Source organism: Anguilla anguilla, chromosome 6 (genome assembly GCF_013347855.1).
Source record: "Anguilla anguilla isolate fAngAng1 chromosome 6, fAngAng1.pri, whole genome shotgun sequence".
Classification (NCBI taxonomy): Eukaryota; Metazoa; Chordata; class Actinopteri; order Anguilliformes; family Anguillidae; genus Anguilla; species Anguilla anguilla.
Window position 1 is genome coordinate 46,474,632 of NC_049206.1, and position 23,106 is coordinate 46,497,737.

The 23,106-nt window shown below is 41.9% G+C and overlaps 1 protein-coding gene across 2 annotated transcripts in view; it reads left to right on the forward strand.

Annotated features, from left to right (window-relative positions):
- Window positions 1–23,106, forward strand: part of rnf144ab (ring finger protein 144ab) — a 154,859-nt gene that overhangs the window by 76,349 nt on the left and 55,404 nt on the right. For both annotated transcript variants that reach the window (XM_035423079.1, XM_035423078.1), the window contains 2 exons: window positions 17,025–17,277; window positions 17,659–17,860. In XM_035423079.1, coding sequence (XP_035278970.1) covers window positions 17,229–17,277; window positions 17,659–17,860 — 251 coding nt within the window. In that variant the 5' untranslated portion in view covers window positions 17,025–17,228. The remainder of the gene's footprint in view (window positions 1–17,024; window positions 17,278–17,658; window positions 17,861–23,106) is intronic.

Sequence of the window (23,106 nt, forward strand, 5' to 3'; positions counted from 1 at the left end):
GCATGAATATAATTCAGAAACCTTCGCAGCCGAAACTGTTTTGTTTTTTGTTTGTTTTATAAGCCATTAGATTGCTATAAAATTCCCTGGCTAATAATGTAATGTGTCCAGATCCCTAGTAAAAATAGTAATGAATAATTGCCCCTTTTTACAAGGGTTCCTAACCCCAAAAAAAGTGCCCATGCGACCACTGGAAAGCTGAAGAAGAACTATCACGTCTAAAGTTATTAGATTTAATTCAGTTTCAAGATCAGGTCAATTCCTACTGACATGCGCTGTGTTGATATTTGGTAAGTCTGATGTCTGAGAATTTAGCATTTATGTTCCTCCTCACCACAACATCGGTGCTTGATGCTTTAATGTGTAGATGACTTAATACCCCCACAAAGCTGTTTTCAGCCTGTTATTTCCCCTGGGGAGGCCTCCCTAACCTTCTTTTTCTTTTCATTTTGCTATCTGACGACAAGAAACCTCCTGTCTGCCACTGCAATGTATTAAATGCGGGATTACTCTTGGCCGCATTGAAAGGGGGGGGTTTCTGATAGCAGTGGCATTTTTCCTGTTGCAGTCGTGCTAATGCAAAGTCAGAAATATATCAAGGAAATCTGCTTAATCCACGCTCTATCCCTCTGGTGCAAACAATGAGAGACCCGAGGTTTTCCTTTCTGAACAACAGGAAAAAACACGAGGAAGTGAAATAAGCTAGATTGAAAAGCTAGACCTGAGCTTTTCTTGGCCTACCATTCTAAAAACCTTGAAACTCTGTGAAATGTTAAACAAAATCTTGTTTGATGTTGAAGACAAAACACCCTGTACGAATCAAAAACAAGTTATAATTGCCCTTAGTATCATTAGCAGTAGGTATACCACTTCAATCAGGAAGAGACTAAACTGGATTAAACTTCAAACAGCAACGTTTAACCGGAGACAGTTCATGCCATGAGATGGATTTGTCTATAATATGTCTCTAAATGAACATGTTTATAATAACCAGTGTTGGTCCTGGCTTTATAGAGAATTTAGTTTGTACTTCATTATTCCACGAAGTAGCATTGTTGTTACCTTCCTGTGGTGATTTTCACTCACTTTGCTTTAGCCAAAGAGAATGTGGGACCGAAAACGTTGTGTGTCAGTCTCTATCCTGTGTGTTCAGAGAGCAGCGCAAACATGGCTGCAGACCAGCGCCGCCGAACGCAGCAGCTAGCGTGTAGCGTCATCCTCGAGTGCGAAGAGAGAAATAATGGCGGGTTCACTCTGTCAGGTCGTTGCTCCGGTGTTTCACAGCATATGGGGCTTTTGCTTGGGCATGGTTCCAGGAGCAGACTATATGAGAACTCCATTTGATATTACCCCCGAGGTTTGGGTTCAGTTCTGGAGTTGACAGCAATAGTTTTTTGCACTTTAACAAGGTCCGTTGTCTGGATGAATTGTGAAGAAATTAACTTTTTTTTTTTTTAAACTTTTGCTTCAGAGATGCCTGGCCGAGCGAATAAATGTAGTCAAAGAAATGACAGATAGAGTTCACTGAAAGCAGCGCATGTGGGCCAAAGATGGTCATGCAAATCAGTTCTTAGTACAGTTTTCTGGGTGCCGTGTGATTAATTCGCAAATCTCCTTTACTGCAGACGGTGACATGTCCACCCTAGATTTTTTGGCAAGGATTATCTCTGCTTATGGAATGCAATCTCCTGCAATCTCCTTGCGACTTTTAGCTCCTGGCTCTTTTTCTCATGGTTCATTTGATGTTCTGTTTGTGTGTGTGCGTGTGTACGTGTGTGTGTGTGTGTGTGCATGTGTTGTTGTTTTTGTTTGTTCCTTTCTGGACCCACTTCAGTCTGGAATTTATTTTGGAATCCAGTTCAAAAGCCATCTCAGGTCAAGATGTGCCACAAGTAATCATGAGAGACTGATCCTATTCTCCTGTTAATTTGGACTGATTATTTTCTGTTGGTTAATTTCCAAATTGTATGCTTTATGATTCTACGTCCAGTTGTTGTTGTTGTTGTTGTTGTTGTTGTTGTAGTTTTCCTGGATGAGGTGGTCACAAGACAAACATTTTTCTGCTTTCAGATTCATGCTGACAATTGATTCAACGAGTCTATAGAGGAATTTACCTTTGATTTCAAAAGAGTTTTCACGCAGTAGGCTATGTGAATAGGTCACAACTTATAATCATAGTATGCCTTTAGATTCACCTTTTCTTTTATTTCACATTTAATGCAAATCATGCAAAATATTTTAGAATATATGATACAAAAAAATAAGCATCAAACAGACGCGTGTGTGTAAGCTGAGTTCAATATTTCACTGCTCAGAAACAGCATACCCCCTTGGCTCTTCTCTTTGGCTCCGTTGATCAAGCACTTTTGCCAGTCCTCTGAGTATGACATCATCATGATGTAATGTCTAACCAATCACAAGGCTTCTTCTGGAGCACAGTGCTGTAGTTCCACCTCGAGAGGCCGAGGAGCTGAAACGGTGAAACCTGTACTTAGAGAGAGAGTGTGCCTAGTGTCTGTGCCACATTTTCGAATAAGACTTGTTGAGTCCTGTATTGGATTTAACTGCTTCTCCTGCCTGCAGTCACACAGAGATGTTTGTCATGTGCTAACGGAGGAACCATTCATTAAACTTCCTGCATTCAGAGACAAAGGCCCAGAGGAGTTCCTGAATTGCTCACGGATCAATAACCAGTCTCTGATCCCTTTCAGAAATGGAAAGAGATCCTTTAACGTTGCCTGTTCAGTCTTTCTATCAGTAAATAACAGGTTCTGCTCGCTTAAAGTTTTATTCATGTTCAACAGTTATCATTAAGTTCCGCAAGGAACATAAATAATAACTGAAAAAGCTGAAAAAAATGCATCCATATGGTGGAGATGTTCGGCATGAATGGTTTTCCTCGTGTGTCTGGGAAGAACATTCTGTATATATTTAGGTAATGGTTGTTTTTTTGTCAGACCCGGGAGTCTTGGAACAGTGACGGGTTGTCACTGTAACATGCCTTGTCTGTAGTCCGCACAGAAAAAAAAGTAATTAGGGTACCCTTCTGTCAGGATAGAGCCGTACGTATGTGCCTGTAACAGACTGTACCAATGATGTCATTTCTGTGAGTGAGTGCGTGCATGCATATGTGCGTGCTTGTCTGCGTGTGTGTGTGTGTGTGTGTGTGGGCTCACAGGCAGTGCACAAAGTGAGGTCGGCTGAAGTGAAGGAGGAGCAGGTGGGCTACGCATCTGCATGTGTCAGTGAAAACAGGAGACAGAAATACGCACACACACAAAGGCACACACACACACACACATACAAACACGGTGTGTGCCTCTCCCGCTGCTCTAGTCATTACGACCGGGGAAAAAAAAAAAAAAAAAACCCAGCGAGGAGGCGACAGTGATTTGTTTCCTGCCGCACAGCACACCGCGTCCCGAATGATTGCATTATTTAACAGAAAATGAAGTCGGACCGCGGCGGACGCCATTCATCTTTCGCACGCCGCGAGCCCAGCAGCCTGATCCGTGTCCGTGCCGTTTACAGAAGCTCACATCACTTAGCCGCAACTCCGCTGCTGGAGATGGAAAAAAAAAACCGTTTCAATAACAACACAGGAATGCTGAGAAACCACCTCGACGATAGCAACGCGAGGGAAAGCGTTCCCGATAACTTACCTCCTTAAACAATGGTACAGCGAATAAAAGTATAATTGCACGAGGCAGGACGCAGACTTCTTTCGTTGTCACGTTTGTCCAATGGGACTTGACTCTGCGAAGTCTGATTTGGCCTTGTTTTGTCTGTTTGTTTCACAGTGCTTGAAACAGAACGTGATTCCCATTAAGTATGCCCTTGGATCAGCCACGTCTTCTGAGAAATGCAAATTTCTGTGAATGAAAGGGTGATGACTACATATCACTGAACGTGGAAGGTGGTCATATCGTTTTTCTATGAATGACAGCTGAGGCAACGAAGATGATGAAACAATGACTGTGTGTTTTTCTTGTATTAGTTATCAGGTAATATTTATCCTTAGTTATAGGGTCGTGAAAGTGAAGGAATAACTCATGGATCACCCACAGCACTCTGTCTCAACATCAACATTTCTACGGCTGTTTTACATTTAATGCAGTTCAATATCTCGATGTCAAAAGTAGCTGAACAGTTTGTACTCTCAAACCCCTGAAATGTGCTCAGGAATCAAATTTCAGGATGAAGCTAAACACCTGGATTAATTTCTGTGCTCTCTGTGAGCCTCTAATAAGAGGACAATACCTTCATTCTCAGTGCAAACTGAATGCAGAATGTTGCATTTTGGCTTAATACTTTTCTATGTTCACTTCTTAAAATCAGACATTCAGTATAAAGACATTTGTTCTCCAAAATACAGCACTGTAAGTACATTTGAAAGGGTGGCATATAATAAGGCAAGATGTTCTTTCAAACAATAGCATTCCTAAACATATATGTAACTTGGGTAACAAAAACCAGTGTTCAGATGATGCAATATTTAAGCCATGGATGTATGAAGACTGCATGCTTTTTGGCTTTGTTAGTTTTAACTTTAGCTAAAAACCCGATGCACTCTCTTTTTCTATCTGCTTGACACAGATCATCAATAGTCCACACACTTACCGGCAGCACGGTGACATAACGTTCTCAAAATGTTCCCATAGCAACGTGGTACCGTTCTGAGAACATGGTGTTTAGTTTGAGGAGAGGTTCTCTGCGTGTGGTGTTTATTGTACTCACTGGAGTAGAAGGGAGAGGGGTTAAATGGTCCAGGGCACAGAAAAACAGCCTGGCCCAATGCTCTGTGGTAACTCTCCGGCAGGGGTTAACATATAAGAGGGTGCCAGTGTTCGTACACGACCCCTCTGCAAGAACAATGAGCTCTCAGTGTCTTTCCACCATTTGCAGACATAAAGTATGTGCAGCCTAAATGGGACATAGGTTGCTGTGCCAGTTCTGTAGCACAGAGGCATAAAGCACTCACAAATGAGGTTAGCTGCCAGTATTAGGTGAGCCCACTGTTGTATTGTAAGGCACAACATGCAATGTGTGAATTTTGCAGCTGTAATTTATGCTCCGCATGGAGGCATAAATAAGCGATTTTTCCGGTGATGCGGGTTTGCCATTTCCGATATAAGTTATGATGTAAAAAAAAGCCATAAAATGAAATGTTTCTTTGCTCAGGTATACTTTTCTGAGCCTCTGTAAAGGTACATTTCAAAGGCCCTTTCTGTTTATTGGATTTTTTTAAATCCATTTTTGATTGATGAAAGGGAGAAAGGATGGTGTGCCATAGTCAAGATGCGTAATCATGTATGACACAGTTGGGGGGGCTGACGCGATGCGATTCATGGCTCATAAGTGCCCAGTGGAGTCATCTGTCTGGAGATGTGGGGGCGAGGTTTTAGTATAAACAAGACCAGAGGCTATGTAGCTTTGTGAGTTGGCGGGGGAAGGGAAATAATGCTTTCAGCATTCACGAGAAACGGGGTGTCACAGTGATTACTCTCGCTATAAAATCATAGCTCATCCACAATGTCTCCATAACTGTTGACGGCATGGAAAGACCATCCTTTTTTCCATTAAGTTTTTGTGAAGTCATAAACAGCCGCTGGCCCGATTGAGGCCAGAAACAAAGAACTCAACAACGGGGAAACTGGGATATATGGTATCCTGATAACGGAGAAGCAGAAAAATTAATGGGGCAGTATACTACGTGTGGTCATCGTGTCAGGTGGTGATTGGATTTGGTGACAGAGGAACCAAAAGAATGGATAATTGGTTGGCTGCCATGTTATTGCCTTTTTTTATAGATGAAAACAAATGTACAACAGAGGGAACGATAAGAAAAATATCTTTTTTTAAATAATAGCTTTGCAGGAAGATAGGCTAACAATGCCAAAAGAAGGCTGTTGAATGGCCGATGTCTGGTGGGACATGGGGAGAGACCTGTGCAGATCTATTGTGTGAGTTTTACATGGTAACCTCAGCACCGGTACAGCACTTCATCTATGTAGGTCTGTCCCCAAAAGGCACAAGAAGTGGCTTTGTACAGTAAAAGGTCTCACTGAGGCAAAGAGCAACATCTGGGCTAATTATGGATCAACCTCAGGTGTGCATGTATTCACTCCTGATGGCCTCCTAGGATTTAGGAGGTGACACAAGCATCTGACAGCTGCCAAAAGGGTGTGTGTGTGTGGGGGGGGGGGGACTTCTCTGTTCCAGGCCCACTGTGTAGCATGCTGTACTCAGCTATCAGACAAAACCCAATAAATTTAACTTATGCTTTCTTTTCTTGTTTGTTTTGTTTACTTAAACCAAACAATATAAATGTGGTGCACATTGATGTCACGCTGTGTCTGTGTAAATTCACAATGTAAATTCAGGAATCCTGAGAAAAAAACTGGCTTCTGCAGGTGCAAGCTTTCTATTCTACTGTAACTGAAGCTTAACTGAACACTGGGTGTTCATACAGCAATGGTAGACATTTATGGCACTCCTGTTTTAACTCATCATCTTTATTTTGCTTATTAGTATGTCTTAATGCAATTTTAAATTTAAAAACGTATTTATTTTTTACGCACACCCCTGTGGCATTTCTTACCTTTGTACACCATACTTTAAAACGTCTCCCGTAAAACATAAGAAACCATTGTGAATGAGACCTACTCTTACTTAAGAGCCTTGGCTGTACTCTCTGATCTCTTGTGAAGTCTCTCTGAAGATTAATCTGTCTGGAATGCAAGGAGGAACCATCAGATGTAGCTGATCAGATGTAATGCTATCCAGAGATGGTCAGTGGGTGGGCATAGCAGTCCATGGTGGTGAATTGATTCATCATAGGGCAGATAATATGGGAGGAGATGAGGGCTTCGGCAGCGTGGGCGGATTGTCGGGAGCCTTTGTTGCCGCCGCACAAAGGTGACCTCGTCCGTATCAAACCCACGACACGTAATCCATCACTTCTGGCAAGGGTGTGCGATGAAGCACGGGGCCAATCCTAAAAGTTGAGCAAAAGCACGCTTTCTGCAGTTCCGTGCTGTCCAAAGGCAGAAGCCAGAAGGTGTCGTTCTTCGAGAAAGCGGTGATTAAGTGCTTACTCACACGTGTGCGTTCTGTTTATATTTCACCACGTAGCAACATTTTGACACTGTGCCGAAACGTCCTCTTATTGTTTATGGTCTCTGTTGACGCCGTTAGTCATGGTGACTCCCACATAAATAATTTAGTTTACAGTCGCCACCAGTCAAAATAAAGAACTCACTAATGGGGAGGGGAGCGATCTGAGACTGCTATAAAAATGGTAGCACGCGCCTCACTGCTATTGCATAATTTCCGTGTAAGTGTTGCCATTATCTGTTATTTCTGTGTAAAGGACCGCACTCACAGTCAGGCAACATTTTGTCATTTAAAATGTCAGTGTTATAATATTACTTTTTTGTCTGCAGCTGTAAAGTGCTATTTTTTCATGTTTATTTTCAAATAACCATTTTTTTATATAACAAAGTTTCTCAACCAGAGAACCACCTTGCAATGGTGGTCAATAAAACAAGCCACATCAATTTAAGTGAAGCCATACAGAGAAAAAATGCCGACAGGATTTAAAATCACGTGTCATCTTATCATTGCCCTTTAATATGAACATGCAAAAACCTATCACCGATCTTATGTTTGTAGAGTATACTACCCTTCTCTTTTTGTGTTATCTAAGATTAAGCTGCTCAGTACTAAATTAATTGTTTTACATATCAACAACCCATAAATGTCGCATTTGAATCTGGTGGTGTGATTAGACTTCTATATCCTCGTAACAAGGTTGTGCCTGCTTTTAAGTTTCTTGGAATGGGAATAATTGATTTAGGGGCTTGAAAAAAACGCAGGTACTTCAATGCCTAACATAAATAAATTTTATTAGTAAATACAGAAATGCTGAAGATTATTTCTGGATGATATATCATTGGAGGTGAAAAAAAATTCAGTACAACCTGGGTTCCACTGACCAGCAGTTGTCTCTGGAGACTGACCAGTTATACTTTGGCAAATTGTAAATACTTAAAATAAACAGAGAGCAAGAGCAACAACACCATGGCTTCAAAACAAGTTATAATATTAAATTGATTTGGTGTGGGAAAATCATTCATGCAGACATCTTAAGGCTATTAATACCCATGAGCAAGAATTCTATCTTGTATCTTTTGTGTCTAAAAATGTAATCTAACCAAAAATGGAAATGGAATAAGAAGAGATTTCAAAATATGTGAGGCTTTCTTTCAGGTCATAGAAAGACTAGTGCAATTTGGTGGTGAATAATAAACTAACTTGCATACATGCAGGCACACACATTCAAACATGAGCACATATTCCTACTCACACAGCCAAGAATGTGTGCATAAACTTAGAAATTCTCCCTGACACATTGAAAACACACATTCACTTGCATACACGCGTGCATATATATGTCATATTTACCTACTGTAGCCTACTCTCCCAGTCCTGAACACAGATTGCACATTGCAATACATACATCCATACCATGCACTTATTTGCATAAAATGCCAACCGCCAGTTAAGTTTATCAAAAGTGAGTTCTGGAGAGCTACAGGGTCTGCTGGTTTTTGTTTTCACCTCAAAATCAGCACCCATTTGAGACCCAAAACACCAGGTGAGTTGAGTTAACTGTGTAATCAACTGCTCTAATTGATTCATGAAGTGCAGAGTCACTATGAAAACCAGCAGGCCCTGTAGCTCTCCAGGACCAGGGTTGGAGACCACTGGTATAGATGCATAATTTGTTCATACACAAGAATGCTAACAAAAGATCTAGAGCTAATTCTAGGTGTGGCATTTGCATCTGGAGTCTGGGCCAAAAAATGGAATGTTCATGTCAATCACCCAAACTGAATCCTTGACCTGACCTGAATCTAACTGAACATGTGTTTCACTCGCTGAAGACAAGACTGAAGGCAAAAATCCCTCAAAACAAACATGAAGTGAAGATGGCTGCAGCACAGGCCTGGCAGGGCAGCACCAGGGAAGATACCCAGTGTCTGATGACGTCTCTGAGTCACAGACATCAGGCCAATCAAAGCATTCGCAACCAAATAGTGTGACTATGACTTTAAGATGAGGTTAATTTGTCCAATTACTTTTGGTCCCCTAAAATGCAGGGACTGCATACTAAAAGGGCTATAATTTTTTACATGGATCACAGGATGTGGATATAAATACCCTTAAATTAAAGCTGATAGTCTGCAATTTATCCTGTTCATTTCAAATCCGATGCTGGAGTACAGAACCAAAAAAAAAAAAAAACTTTTGCCACTGTACAAATACTTATCGACTGCATTAGGTATATATAGTGGTTCATTAAGATTGGTCTTCGGTATTATCTTTTCCCCACGAGAGTCTATGTTGGTTCATTTGTAGGACTCATCATCGATTATGGTCATTTCTAAAATGTAGAGATTTTGTTCTTACAGCAGTGTGTTTAATGAAATATCTCCAGTGTAGATAGATATTTGATGCCTATATTTTAAACATTTCCCTTTTATGTGGTGAGTTATTTTTTTACCAGTTTTTTTATTTTAATTTTAAATAATGGCCTTTTCTTATCAACTCTATCTGATAATAATCACAATTTGCAATGCACATTTGAGAGGTCCAGTGCTTTCTTCCACCCCTCCACAATGATCTCCGCCCCCCTCCCCCCCCCCCCCCTCACCCCCCACCCAAAAAAAAATCATTGTTGTAGTTATATTGTTATAGTTATTACTGCTTGGCAAATTAAATCTAGAGATTTAAAGTGCATTTGCTGGAAAGGGTATAGGAATAAAATCTCTGGTGATAAATGTGCTGTTGAATGTCCCTGGTCTGGTCTCATGTTCTTCCTGTGATCCTGTCAGGCGCTGTCCAATAAAATGTAAACCGTTGGTATACATTCGCAGTCATACATTCCAAAACAAGCGAGGCACTCCTTCATACAAGACCTGGCATTTAGACCGGGCTCTCAGACAGCGGTAAATAATTCATAAGACAAACTGCACTCGCGGAGCACTTAATATGATCCACAGTTCGAAAGAATATTGGCCAGACCCTCCCGGCCTAACGTGTCATTCCTTTATTCCAAAGTATGTTGTTATAAGCGGATCTGCTTCTGATAGAGCGTCCCGGAGCCGAAAGAAAATCCACACAAGTCCCGTACCAGAAACAGAAACCCGCCGCGTAAATCCTGCGTGTTTTGATTTTTCCATTCAGTATTTTCTTATTATCACTGTAATTATTATTCGGAGATCGGGCCGGAGATACCGCGATCTTTACCGAGGCAGCCGAGACGAGAAGGGCGGAATATAAATCGCGATCCATTTGCTTCTAATGAGCCCTGTCGTTCACTTTTCCAATCTTAGCTTGAACAGTTTCTGCAACTTCTGAAACGCATTTCCGGAGACAATCATGAGCGCGGGAGTGGAGCGTAGATTAACGAAAGAGAGCACAAGAGGTCAGAGTCCGTTGTAGTTTTGGTCCATGTATCTCACGGTCACATCGGCTGTTGTAGCTCCTTGAAGTGTCACACCCCTCAACAAATGACTCGAAATGCAGCTTACGAGCTGCCGCAGCCCATGCGAATCTAATGGGTTTTTATCAGGAGCCTTCATCGTCCAGACCGTCGGCGGTCCGCGCCCCCCTAATTGGCCGGCTTGCTTTCTTTATGCCTCCCGTACGTGTCCGCGGGAGTAATCTGATTGATGGCCGTTTCACGCTGCTCTGACTTTACAGACAGGCCGCCGCGGACTGAGAACGCAGGGGTGGGGCATCGATTCATATCTACGAGCGGGACGTCGAGACGGCAGCGGAACCCGCCCCTCGCCCGGGCACGGAAAACCCCTGGCTTTCGGCGCCACTTAACCCAACCCCCCCTCCCCCCAACCCCCCCCCCCCCCCCCCCGTCGAGACACGCCGGGTCGCATTTGATCCGCTCGACGGCTACCGACGGGGACGTAAACAGAAGCGGCTGTGTTTTTGTGGGGGGTTTTTTTTTTGTCTTAACGTCGTTTTCTGTTGTTGCCGCCGTCCTTACCCGCGTGGGTCGGGCCTCTGGGGTCGCGGGGCGCCAGAGCGCAGACTGATTTATAAAGCGGGCGACCAATCACGGGCCCCGTGGCTTCCGCGCGCCCTTTGTGTCCGCCTGGCAGAGAGTAATGACGGGCTAGCGGAGGAGCCAGATAAAAATCTCCACCGATAGGGGCGGTCGAGGGGGTGGGGGTCAGGGGGGTGGGAGTGGACGCGTCCTGGCCCCGGTCGCCGTGATGTCATCTGACACGGACGCGGCGTGTTTGCAGAAGGCGATAAACAAATAGGCTCCGTCGTGCGCGGATCACTGCTGCTCTCCTGCCCGCTCTCCCCCCCCCCCGCTTGCCCTTGCCTTTTTTAATCTGTGACAAATTTAGCCCCGCCATGTAGACAAAGCCCTCAATAATGCTCAAAAAAGACATTTTAATTAATATCGGCTTTCGGAGCCGCACGCCATTAACTGAGCCCAAGGAAACGGAGGGACGTGCGCTAGGCACCGAGCACTGACAGATTGTGCTCTTCCATGGCGTTGTGTTGACCCTGCTCTTTGGGAGAAAAAAAACAGCAGGTTCGCCATCCATAACTAATTACAACCAGGTAGCTAATTATAACTAATGAATGAACTTCAGTCGTAGCTCTCTGTCAATGCTTTTGTCCTCTGGCCTTGGTCTGCTGATCTGTCTTTAATCTGCTTCCTGTTCTGCATGATTTGTCTGTTTTCGGCTAACCTTGAACGGAACGAGAAAGTCCCTTGTTACACGTGAGACTGCAATTTCAAAAAATGCTAAACCCTGCAGGAGATAAACACAAACAAAATATGTCATGGGAAGCGAGGGGTTATGGCGGTGGTGAGAAGTGTGTTCGATTCTCCTTGCGCTTACCTATGAATATGCATACAACAGTGTGTCTATGATAAGTGCATACTTTATATATAAGAGCTGTAGGAAGAGAGAAGGAATCATAAGCAATTGACACAAGGAGGAAGGGAATGAGTGGATGAATGAGTGCAGTCGACTAGATGATTGAGAGAGGGGAGTGAGAGGGTGACTGAGAGAGTGAGGATAATCAAAGCTGTAGCGTAACGACGTGACCGTTCCAGAGATCACAGATGTTGGCACATTAATGGCACAGGGACTACCTAATTAAGGCTAACTCTGACCTTTGCTTTGAGGCTTTTTGTTAACTTGTTACTTGCTGTACATGACTACAAATCTACAAATGTAATGGTGACCAGACAGACAAAGTAACCTACAGTTACAGTGCTATCTTGTCTTCTTAAACAAAATGTATACAGTATATTATAATTCATTTTGATCTTATATGAATGTATCATAGTCTTCCCAACACAACGTATAGGCTAGGCCAAAGCCATTCTGTGCATTTGTGAAATGAGTCATTCGAATTCCTACTGGAATTCCCTAAAGAGCCTTACATTGCTGGAAAAGTAGAGATTAAACAGTCAAAGCTAAAAAGGACAAGGAAAAATGAGTTAATTCCTACCTCATTTTCTGGTTGCTCCGGAGAGTGACCACCAGTTTTGTACCGGCAAGCCACCTGCAGACCCGAACTCAAAAAACGCTTACTCCACAAATCGGCTTTCAGTGACAGTTGAGCAGTTAATGCCAGAGCTTCCTTCATTAAATGAACACCGGGTCAAATTAGCTAAAGATTCTGCACCCTATAGACCGATTAGCGAGAGTAAGCTTGCGCATAGCTGAGTGAGGCAGGAGGGTAGCTTAATGAATGCATTCCTTACATGTTGCTGGTTCCATTTCCCCCTTTTGTAGGGTGCTTACTGGTCACAGCTGCAGTCCTATAAAGCCTGTGTAGTCTTATGAAGTAGTTTCACAACTAATATATATATATATATATATGATATATATATGATTAAAAATTATCCATTTTGAATCATTCTACATGCATTTTATTAATCATATTTTATGATTTATTATTTCATGGGGAAAACTGCCATGTTTCCATATTTGAAAATGAGCCACAGATGTTGGGATGTCCTGTGCCAGATCGTCAAGTCGTTGGGTCTCACAAAGCAGATTTATGTTTATGCTATTTATTTCAATCCTAGAATAGTTTTTCATGGAAAGTGAGAGTTACGATATATGTGTGTGTGATACGCGTACATATAGTTACAGGTTGTAGAGTTCATTTTTTTATTTTTGTTAATACTGTTGTTGATTTTTGTAACACTTGCTTTGGCTGCACTGTGCATGTCATCCCGATGATTCTTGAAATTGAAATTGAAATTGAAAAATTGAGTTACCGTTAAATCCTGTAAAGAGTCTATTGTACGCCATTATATGTGGGTATATTTTGAACATAAAAATTTGTCATTTCTTCATTTGTATGGGAGAGAAAGTGGCCATTAGTAAGTGGCTGCACACCACCTGCTACCAAAAGTACCAAAGGACAGATTGCTCTTTGATGCTTGAATGCCTGTAATAAAAGACCTGGGGTCTCATTCATCAACCTTGCATGCACACAACTTTAATTTTAAAGTGTGCATATGCACATTTTACAAGCAATGAGTGTGATTTATGAATGCTGAAATTTGTGAGGAAAAGTTTTCTGCGTTAAAGCTACACACCATACAGTATTTTCAGACATTTCGTTATTGTTTACAAACAGCATTTCAGGACAGAAATTCAATTCTTGTTCTTGAGGGTCGTTTCATGAAATTTATTCAGAATGATGCCGTTTTGGAGTTTGCATTGAATTTTTAAATGCATTGAGTTTTACATGTAGTTTTCTGTGTCCCATAAAGAAGAATATTTAATTCTATGTTTCTCTGTAAAAAAAAAAAAAAAAAAAGTAGCATTTTTGAAAAGGAATTGATCATATTTTGGAAAGGTTAATAATATTAGCGAAAACAGCCTTACTTCAAAATTAATTCGTTCAATACATTTGCACCCGTCCAATCCAGAGAGGAGCTCACAACAGAATATTCCAGTCAAAGAATGCACTAGATCGGGTCTTTAGGATCTTTAGGGTCAGTCTCGCATACAGAGGGACAGCAGCCCTCACCCTGTTCTACTGTCTTTTGCACCGTGATTAAAGTATGTCATTCATCTCAGACTCTCTGATGAAACCGAAATAAAAGATAACATTATCATTTTCTGCGCATCGGTGGTTTTAATTTTAGTTGTCATGGCATTGCCTGGCCTGTCAAATGAAACCTTTTTGAGCCTGCCCTTCAAACACTATTATTTCCACATTAGATTCAGAGAAAATTATTTTGGTTTCACTGCCCGCGCTTTGCATTTCCTATGTGGCAAAATCACATGAATACTTATGAATATATTTTTTTCCAAAATAAGGGCGTAAAATGTTGTGAAAACAGAACTCATGGAATTTATTTGTGTTTTCCAAAAAAGTTAAAGGTGTATCCACAGGTTTGAAATATTACCGTCCATACGAATATTTTTTGGTAGTAATTCAGTGCACTGATGAAGCAAAGCAACCACTTGTCCCCTGGAACAAAAACCCTGTTTCAATCAGGCCACAGGTACATACTATTCCTATTCAAAGTTAAGGCACATTTGATCTAGATTGATCTAGACTGAATTTTGGGCCCGACTATGCAGTGAGATAATAATTGTATGTTCGCTGCTGAGAATGACGACCCAGCTCTGTGTCCGCTGTGCTTTGAGTGGCGGGCGATGGCGTGTGCTTTAGGTAGAACGTGTCTGGATGTGGTCTCTGAGGGCCTGAAAGGGAGAGGGATAAAAGGCATGTGAGGAACATTTAGAGGAGGGGGGGCGCACATGGAGAGGGTCACGTGACCGCCGCATAATTCATCTGCGGCAAGTGGAAGAGGTTCAATAAGGCTGAGGGATGAAAGGCCAAAAAGAACAAACAGGGAGGAGAAGGAGATGGGAGAAATGATCTCGTGTGGAGCCAAATAAGCTGTTAGCTATAGCAAGCACTGTGAAATATGGCGGTTTCTAACATGTAAGCCTTTAAGAAGAATATGCAATGTCTTCTATTCAAGATTCCAATCTGTTACATTTTCTGATGTTTGTGTTACTTGCATGTTTCACTTTTAAGGAAAAATAACGAATGAAGGTTTTTAAACTAACAGAAAGCCCTGAGAACAGTTTGTCCTCTTGCTGAATGTGAAAGCAGGTGAAGCTGAACTAGCAGTAGGTGATAACAGAACACACAGTCTGCCCACTTTCTGATGGAAAGCAAGATATCCCTGCAAAACTCCTCCTGTGCAATGCACTCATAACACTGGTGTAATTGCCACCCAACATTATTTAAAATGTCCAAAGTCCATTGAATATTATAAAATACCTAATAATTCTAAAAATAACAACTTGAAATTTTACTCCCAGAGAATTCAGTACATTTTCTTTGGTTCTTTTGTCTGTGAAATATTTCTGGATGAAATTCTCATATGCGAGATTAGTCTGCTCAATGGTCTCGCACTGTAGTCAAACTGATTGCTGCCAGGAGTTTTTTTAGAGTTGGGTTGCTTTCCAGACAACCGAACTTTGTGTGATCTGAAAACGGTCCGCAGACCCAAGCCTACAATCAAGAACGGGATTGCCTCAGCACCACCTGCTGGCGAAGAGACACCGCTCGTTCATCTTCAAAAGTCAACACTCGCGCTGCCGTGGTTTTCTCATAACTGTCAGACTGCGATGGCACAAACTCGAGTCAAGTCACTCATTCATTCTGATTATGAATGAACTTTCTTTTGCTCTCATGAATATAACGGGAGCCAAATATTGTTCCCAAACAATTACAAAGTTATTACATCACTCTTTTTACATAATCAGTATTTGAACTGTAAAGTTAGTAAAATGCTCTAGTTAAGTATCGTCTGTGATTTCCTGCAGATTTTCTCCTATTTATAAGTAAAAAGCTGTGCCTGAACACATTAATAAAGACCTTGAGAGATTCGTCCAGAATTTCTGTATAGAAGTTACATGCTATGACATTATCTGGGAGTCAACCTCCACAATAAACAGCACACACACACACACACAAACAATTATACACACACACATGCACACACACTCACACAAAAACACCACAGACACACATAGACACATGCACACACGCACACACCTCCCTCTGCCCCAATGAGGCCATAGCTATTGAACCTCCAACGCTGCAGCTCTGACTCATGTCCATCTCCATCTCACTCTCTGTGCCTGTCACGGCTAAAAATACCCCCATGTCGTTTAAAGAGCGGGAGACAGAACACGGTGGTGCTCGAGGCTAGTTATATTTCTCCGAGACTCGCTGGAGCACACACGTCCCGCGCGCCCCCTTCACACCCCGGAGCTGTCGAATTTCACTCACCGGCCCGTTTCATTTGCATTCCTGGCGAGAGGGAGGGAAGGACAGGAGGAAGGAGCGCGTTTTCAGGGAAGAGGGAGGGAGGGAGGGAGGGAAAGACGGGGAGCGGATGCGTTCCAGGTGAGAGGGAGGGAAAGCCGGGGAGCGCGTGTGTTCCTGGTGAGAGGGGAGGTAAAGATGAAAGAGCAGACATGCTGGTTAGCCCCTTGACGTCCTCCGGTTCTCGGCAGGGGGGATCTTTTCGGGATCTACTGATCACAGTTCAGTTTGAGCAACATGGACTGACTGCTCAATCTACATTCATACAATCTAGCTCTCAGTGTTTTCTCCTTCTGTTTCTCTCTCTCTCTCTCATGCTCAATTTAATTCAAATAAGCTTTATTGGCATGACATATATATATATACATACATATATTGCCAAAGCATGGATACAACAAACAATAAACATATAAACAGAATACAACTTTGTGTATGTGTGCGTGTGTGCGTGGTATTTGTGTATATTAGCTGGTGTAATATCGTGTAAATTAGGTGAAACATCTCTGAAAAGATCTCTCTCTCTCTCTCTCTCTCTCTCTCACTCTCACTCTCACACTCTCCCTCAAACTGTCTCTCTCTTTCTCTCTTTCCCATAGCCATTGATGTTGCGAGCCGCCCCGTGCAGCGTGAGCTCGTGAGAAGAGGCTGTCGCTCGGCGCGTGCGGACCCCGGCGGGAAGTCCCAGGCGGGGTGACGGCAGCCTCTCCGTCACGGGCAGAGAGGAGCCCGGCAGCCCGAGGGGCGACTCCCGCAGGCCTCCCAGGAGCGGCCCATCCCTCTTAGGCCGCTGATAGAGGAGGATGAGTCAGGAATTAATGAGCTGGAGCACCCGAGAGCTGACGAAGCGCGGTGACTTCATTGAATAATTGAATTTTTAGTTTTTTTTTAAAGAAAAGTGATGTTATGATCTTGAATGTTGTGTGTGTGTGTGTGTACGTGTGTGTACGTGTGTGTGTGTGTGGGGGGGGGGGGGTGGTCATTAAACAGCCTTTCACGTGAAGGTAGCTGCAATATTTCAGGTAACTACAGGAAATAAAATATGATGTACATCCTCTTTGTTCACCCCTACACATTGTATTCCTCACCGGTTATTTATCATGCTTAATTTTTTTAAGTACACTGAAATAGGTGGAGGCATAGGTTACAGTGGAGGCATACGTTGCTAGACAAAAGGCACGGAGGCAAAACTAAACGCTGACCTCTTTTATTTTTTAACTCGTGAATTTCAAGTTGGCTGCCGGGTCTTTGGATCCGTGTTGCGGTCCTCTGTGGCCTGGCCCCGCCGTCCCACTGCGGTGCTCCCAGCCCGGGGATCGACTCCGTTCCGGATCCTGGGTCTCGGAGGACCCCGCCGCTTATCTCTTCCCCCGCAGGAGGGCCGCGGCGTCAGCTGGATCGCGGCTAATCGCGGCCGCCATGGTTCTACCATCTGGTGAGTTCAGGAGGTGAGAGGGCTGGAGAGAGGGAGGGTGGTTCCAATGTAGTCACACCCCATTCGGAAGTTCTAAAATGATGCAAGGTTAAGCAAGATAGTGTGTAAGCGTTGCTACCCTGCCTTGCGACTTGGACCAGGGAGGGACAGGGAAGATTGTCGCTGCTGCAACATTCTGCTTTGCATTGTCACATGACCAGTTGACCTGTGATTGGTCAGAGTGGCAGAGTGAAACCATGGCTACATGGAAGCACCGGCAAGCTGTGACATCAGTTTTTGAATATTGTGTAGGACTGCGTGGATCTTGTCTTTAGCCTCAGGTGTTATTGAACTAGTACGCTGGTGGTTTCATTTATTAGAAAATAATAAACTTTATGGTGAACTCTTATTTTGCTCAAACTGGACTAGCCTTCAGACAGAATTTATTTGCTATTTATTTTATTTTCAATTGAATTTCCTTTTTTTTTCTTTTTTTTTTTTTAGATCATAGATCAGATCAGTTTGCAGACAATTTTACAAGCTTTGTGAGTTGTTTCCCTTGCTCTCTTAAATTACAAGGATGTATCAGCAGGTATGGTGGTACGCCTGTAAAATTTTAAGTGAATCATTGGCTCCCAGCTACAGCTACCATTTCCTCTGAGATCACTGCTTCTGAGGCCAAGACAAGGCCGAGACTAGAACTTAGCCTTAAACCGAGACTATAACTTAGGCTGACATCATGCATAATGTAAGAGAACGATATTACATTTTTGCAGTCAACCTTCACTTGTCCTGATTAAAGTTTGTCCAAGATGGTAATTCTTCAAATGGTGTGCTGCATGCAGTCTGCATAGCAATGTACTGCCATACAGAAAGGTTTCTCAGATTAAAAACTCCCCGGTAATGTTCTGAAATGGTACAATAACACCCAGATACAGTGAACCCAGCTCCCATTACTACAGAGAAAAGCCTGACTGTGGTTATGAATACCCCATTTACAGAAGGCAGGGAAGCATTGCAAGTTAAATTAAAGCAGTGTCTCATCATTTCCCTGTGAAACCTCACAGAGCTTCATTATCAGGGTATGCGCCATGGCCGAGACTATCTGTCAATCAAATGAAGCGGCTCGCTAGGACATTTTGTGAACCCTCATGTGTGAAATCTTGGTGCCTTGCAATCCATTTCAACCGTAAACTTTATTGCTAATATAGACTACAAGTCTGCTGAGCAAAAAAATGTCAATTTGAAATTGACAGGTCTTAAATATTTTTCTATTTCTTGGTGCACACATGCTTTTGTTGTTCAAACTGAAAGCTTGTGTAGACAGGAAGCTTGACATATTCATAGGAAGCTAGCTGCAGTGCAAGGATTTACCTGCGTACATACATTTGGCCATATGTTCTGGTGTGGATTTCATCCTCCCAAATTAATACATCTCATATATTCAATGCAACCCACTTAAACAAATTGGATATGATAATAACTCTGTAAGATGTCCTGATGGAAATTTGGAGAACAAAATTGTTGCAATTTGTCACAAACAAAATGGTTAATTTATGTTTCAAAAGCTTAGATGGCTCCAGCAGCCTATTTAATTGAAGCTGGCAATTTTCATTCTTAAAAAAAAAACTGAAATAAAATAAGTTTGTTTTACATTTTAACTGAATACATCTCTGTCACATGGGTGGAACAGCATCACAGTATGATTTGTGTATTAATCTTATCCCTAAACAAATGGCATAAACTTGTTTCACTGTGCAGTACTATGACTACTGCAGTTCAACAAAAGCTGTGTGAAAACTATATTCAGCTTTGTTCACTGCTATTTAATGTAGTCAGGACCACCGCAGTTTGTGTCTGCTTGTTTTCCTACATGTTCTTCAGGCCTTCGCCAACAGGAGGTCGATGTGGCCACAAGTCAAACAATTATCCCAATTGCACTAGGCCAATCATCTACATTGATAAAGTAACTACCACTGATTAAGCACATGCAATGATTGAGAGCAATGTTTACAAGCAACACTTGCATGTCAAATTCAGTCCAGTTATTTAGGACCACAGACATGCAGGGATGGGTGTTGTTTAGATTTTGCTGATGCTGAAGCGATACCTTCAAATCAGTGCCTACGCCTAAATGGTGCCTGAACCAATACCTTCATTAAAATAAAAATCAAACAACGACATTAAAGAACATCTTCTTTCATTACAAAGGCAAAGAAACAGAACAATTTAATTATTTTCTTTGGTTGTTTAAATTATACATATCATTAATTATATGTTAATTATATATTTAAACATCATTTTTACTTTTTGGAATTTTGACCAAGTTTAGCAGTAGGCACCTGCTGTCACTGATTGAGTCAAGAGTGAGTGTAATGTTAGGTAGTGTTTAGGTGCCAAAATAAGGCATCAAAATCTGCGTTGCGATTCGGTCCGGTGGGTACTGGTCATATGGGAACCGGCAGCATCGTGATATTGTTTCTGTACCCAACCCTGAATTTGGCATATAACTTGCACAGAAATAGTTAAATAAATAGCATTATGGTATAATTGTTTGCACCAGAGGTGTTTATATTTTTAGATAAATTAAATGAATGAATTATGTTTTTTAATTTAGTGGAAGTGGCGAATGTCAAGTACAAAGTTCAGATGACAATTCCAGGTTTTCGACTGTGATTAAATTTGATCATGAACAGTCTTCTTCTGTCACTGATTGACGACACTTGGAGAAAACATGTACATATGAAGAAATGCATCAAGAGAGCTGATTACAGTGAACAAGTATAATTTTGCCCTTTGAGTAAGATTTGGAAATATCCCAGAATTCAACCAGTGACATTGCTGTTTTCTTGTGCAAAAAAATGACTGTCGTTACCCCTGCCAAAAGATGATTCCCCTTTAGTGTTGATCCTTAACTGATGTTTGTTTTCACTTTAACTTTGTCTGTATTAGTACAACTCTGTTATAGAGCTGTTCAGCTGAAATTCAAGTTTAAAACCAGGTCATGTGATTGAGGGTATATATATATTGATCTATATATATATATAGAAAAAAACATCCCTGCAAATTATAAATTAATATACAATTCTGACACATTGTCAGTAGTTGAATACACTTTATATTCAATCGTGCAGACCAGATGCTAAACTTACAAGCACTGTATTAAAAACCAGGGGTAGTGTTTACACGGGGTGCTGTACAGTAATTACTGCTTTAGGTTCCACAATGAATGTGACACTAAGGTGGATTCAGCCTCTAATCAGTGTACCTTCTGTGTTTAGCATCATGCTGGCAGACACTTGCACAAAGGCATTTAGAAAGGCACTTTGTTACAGGCTACAGCACTAGGAGCACCGCGCTGAAAATACAAAGATGTCATTTTCTGTCACTTTTTATCATTAAGTCTAGAGATGCAATTACCCACAAAAAAAATGGTACATGGGTTATTTGGAGAGGAACAGAGATATTGGAGCATAGTAGCATGGCTCTGGGGAGAGGGAGCAGTTGTCCTTGCTTGTCCTTGTGGTCACACTCCAATAATATCATATTTGGTCTACATTCACGCTCCTGGTCTCACAACGGGAATTTGACAACATGCCTCCTCCCACCACAACACAGACACACCTCCAGACTACCACTTTGCTTCCCCTTTATCCATGTAGAGGCATGTGACGACTCAAATTTAGGGTTTGTGAATTAAAATTAAAGCCCAACTGACCCTAGAGGATTCTCAGGGATGAAATTAACTTTGACATCTCGTTATTTGAACAGCAGTATAAGACAGTACATTTCAGGACCATTGTAATGTTCTCTGATGGTGAGTGCCAAGTGGGCAGGCTGTGGACTCTTTTTCTGCAATTATGACATCAGCAAACACAATCAAACCATGGGGCAAATGAACAGTTTGGAAAATAGATGGACCTAGGGGAGGGCCATGGGGAACACACACTGATGAATGGGAGTGGGGAAGAATTTTGTATCTGACGACTCAGAGGGATTGAATGTGGATCTCTGGTCTAGAGTAATGCACAAAGCTAGTTTAGTTACAGTGCCATCATTGTGCCTGCCTGGTCTCCCTGAGTAAATGGGTTTCATATCATGGAAAAAATGTGAGTTGATTTGATATGGTTGTTACCGAAAATCTTTCTCAGTATGGAATCTATCTGTCAGCGTGCGCTGTTTGTTTCTTGATATTAGTTACAGTGGAAATAAGCAGTCTAAAGATTAATGGAACCTCTGGTATTACCTAATTTAGATACACACTTCCTTGCTTTCCTTACTTAATTCTGGGGGACAATTATTTATGTTTCCCCACAGAACTTTAGCTTGCATGGTACAGTACCATTTCCAGAGTGTATCGCATTGTATGCAGGCTTCAGATATACATCATCGACTAGCCTCCCTGAGTGAAAGATTGTTATGGAATGTGTGTACAATTCATCACCCTCAGTGGACACCCTCGAGCGGGAAGGACAGCAGCGCCACATGAGCCGAACACACAGCTGTAGCACACAATAAAGGACTTTAATATGCTGGCAGTCAAAGCAGGCTGTAAACCGTCTGAATGTTGGACTGGAAGAGAACATGTCAGACAGAAGCTCAACAAGTTAGAAATACATGAAGTGCATAAGTGGAGATACAGATGTAAGGGATTTTCATGAGTAATTTTGGTCATTGTATATCTTTTTTATATAAAATTGGGTAGAAAGGGATTGTTTATACCAGTCCATCTTTGGTCAGGGAGCAGTTGTTTGCAGTATGACATCATCAAAGTCATGAGCACTGCAGAGTCATTGATCTCCATTGTGTTAAAGAGATGAATACCAGTTGCACACGCTCACACATACACAAGTCTGGTTAGAAGCATATTTATGCAATCTTCAATCCTGTAATTACAGGATTTTCACCCATGATTTATACAGTCGACTTATTTTCTTGAAGTTTCCAATTTGTCATAGATGAGCTTACACATTTCTGCAATTACCACAATCTAAAGAAATGCACAGAGTGAGTTTATATTGTAATTAGACATTGCTCAAAGTTCATGACCAAACGGTGAAATGATTTTGATTTGTCTTTGTACTATGTCAAAACAATTCTGCTCCCCCTTTCCACAACGAATAATGTAACTTTTCTCTCATTATATAACCCCATGTGAACAATTATATCATTGCATTGCTGTGCTTGGCACTGTTTTATAAACAGATTAAACCCAAGGAAAGTGCTGAGCTGTGTGAAGCATATGAGCAAACATTCTGTAAGGGACT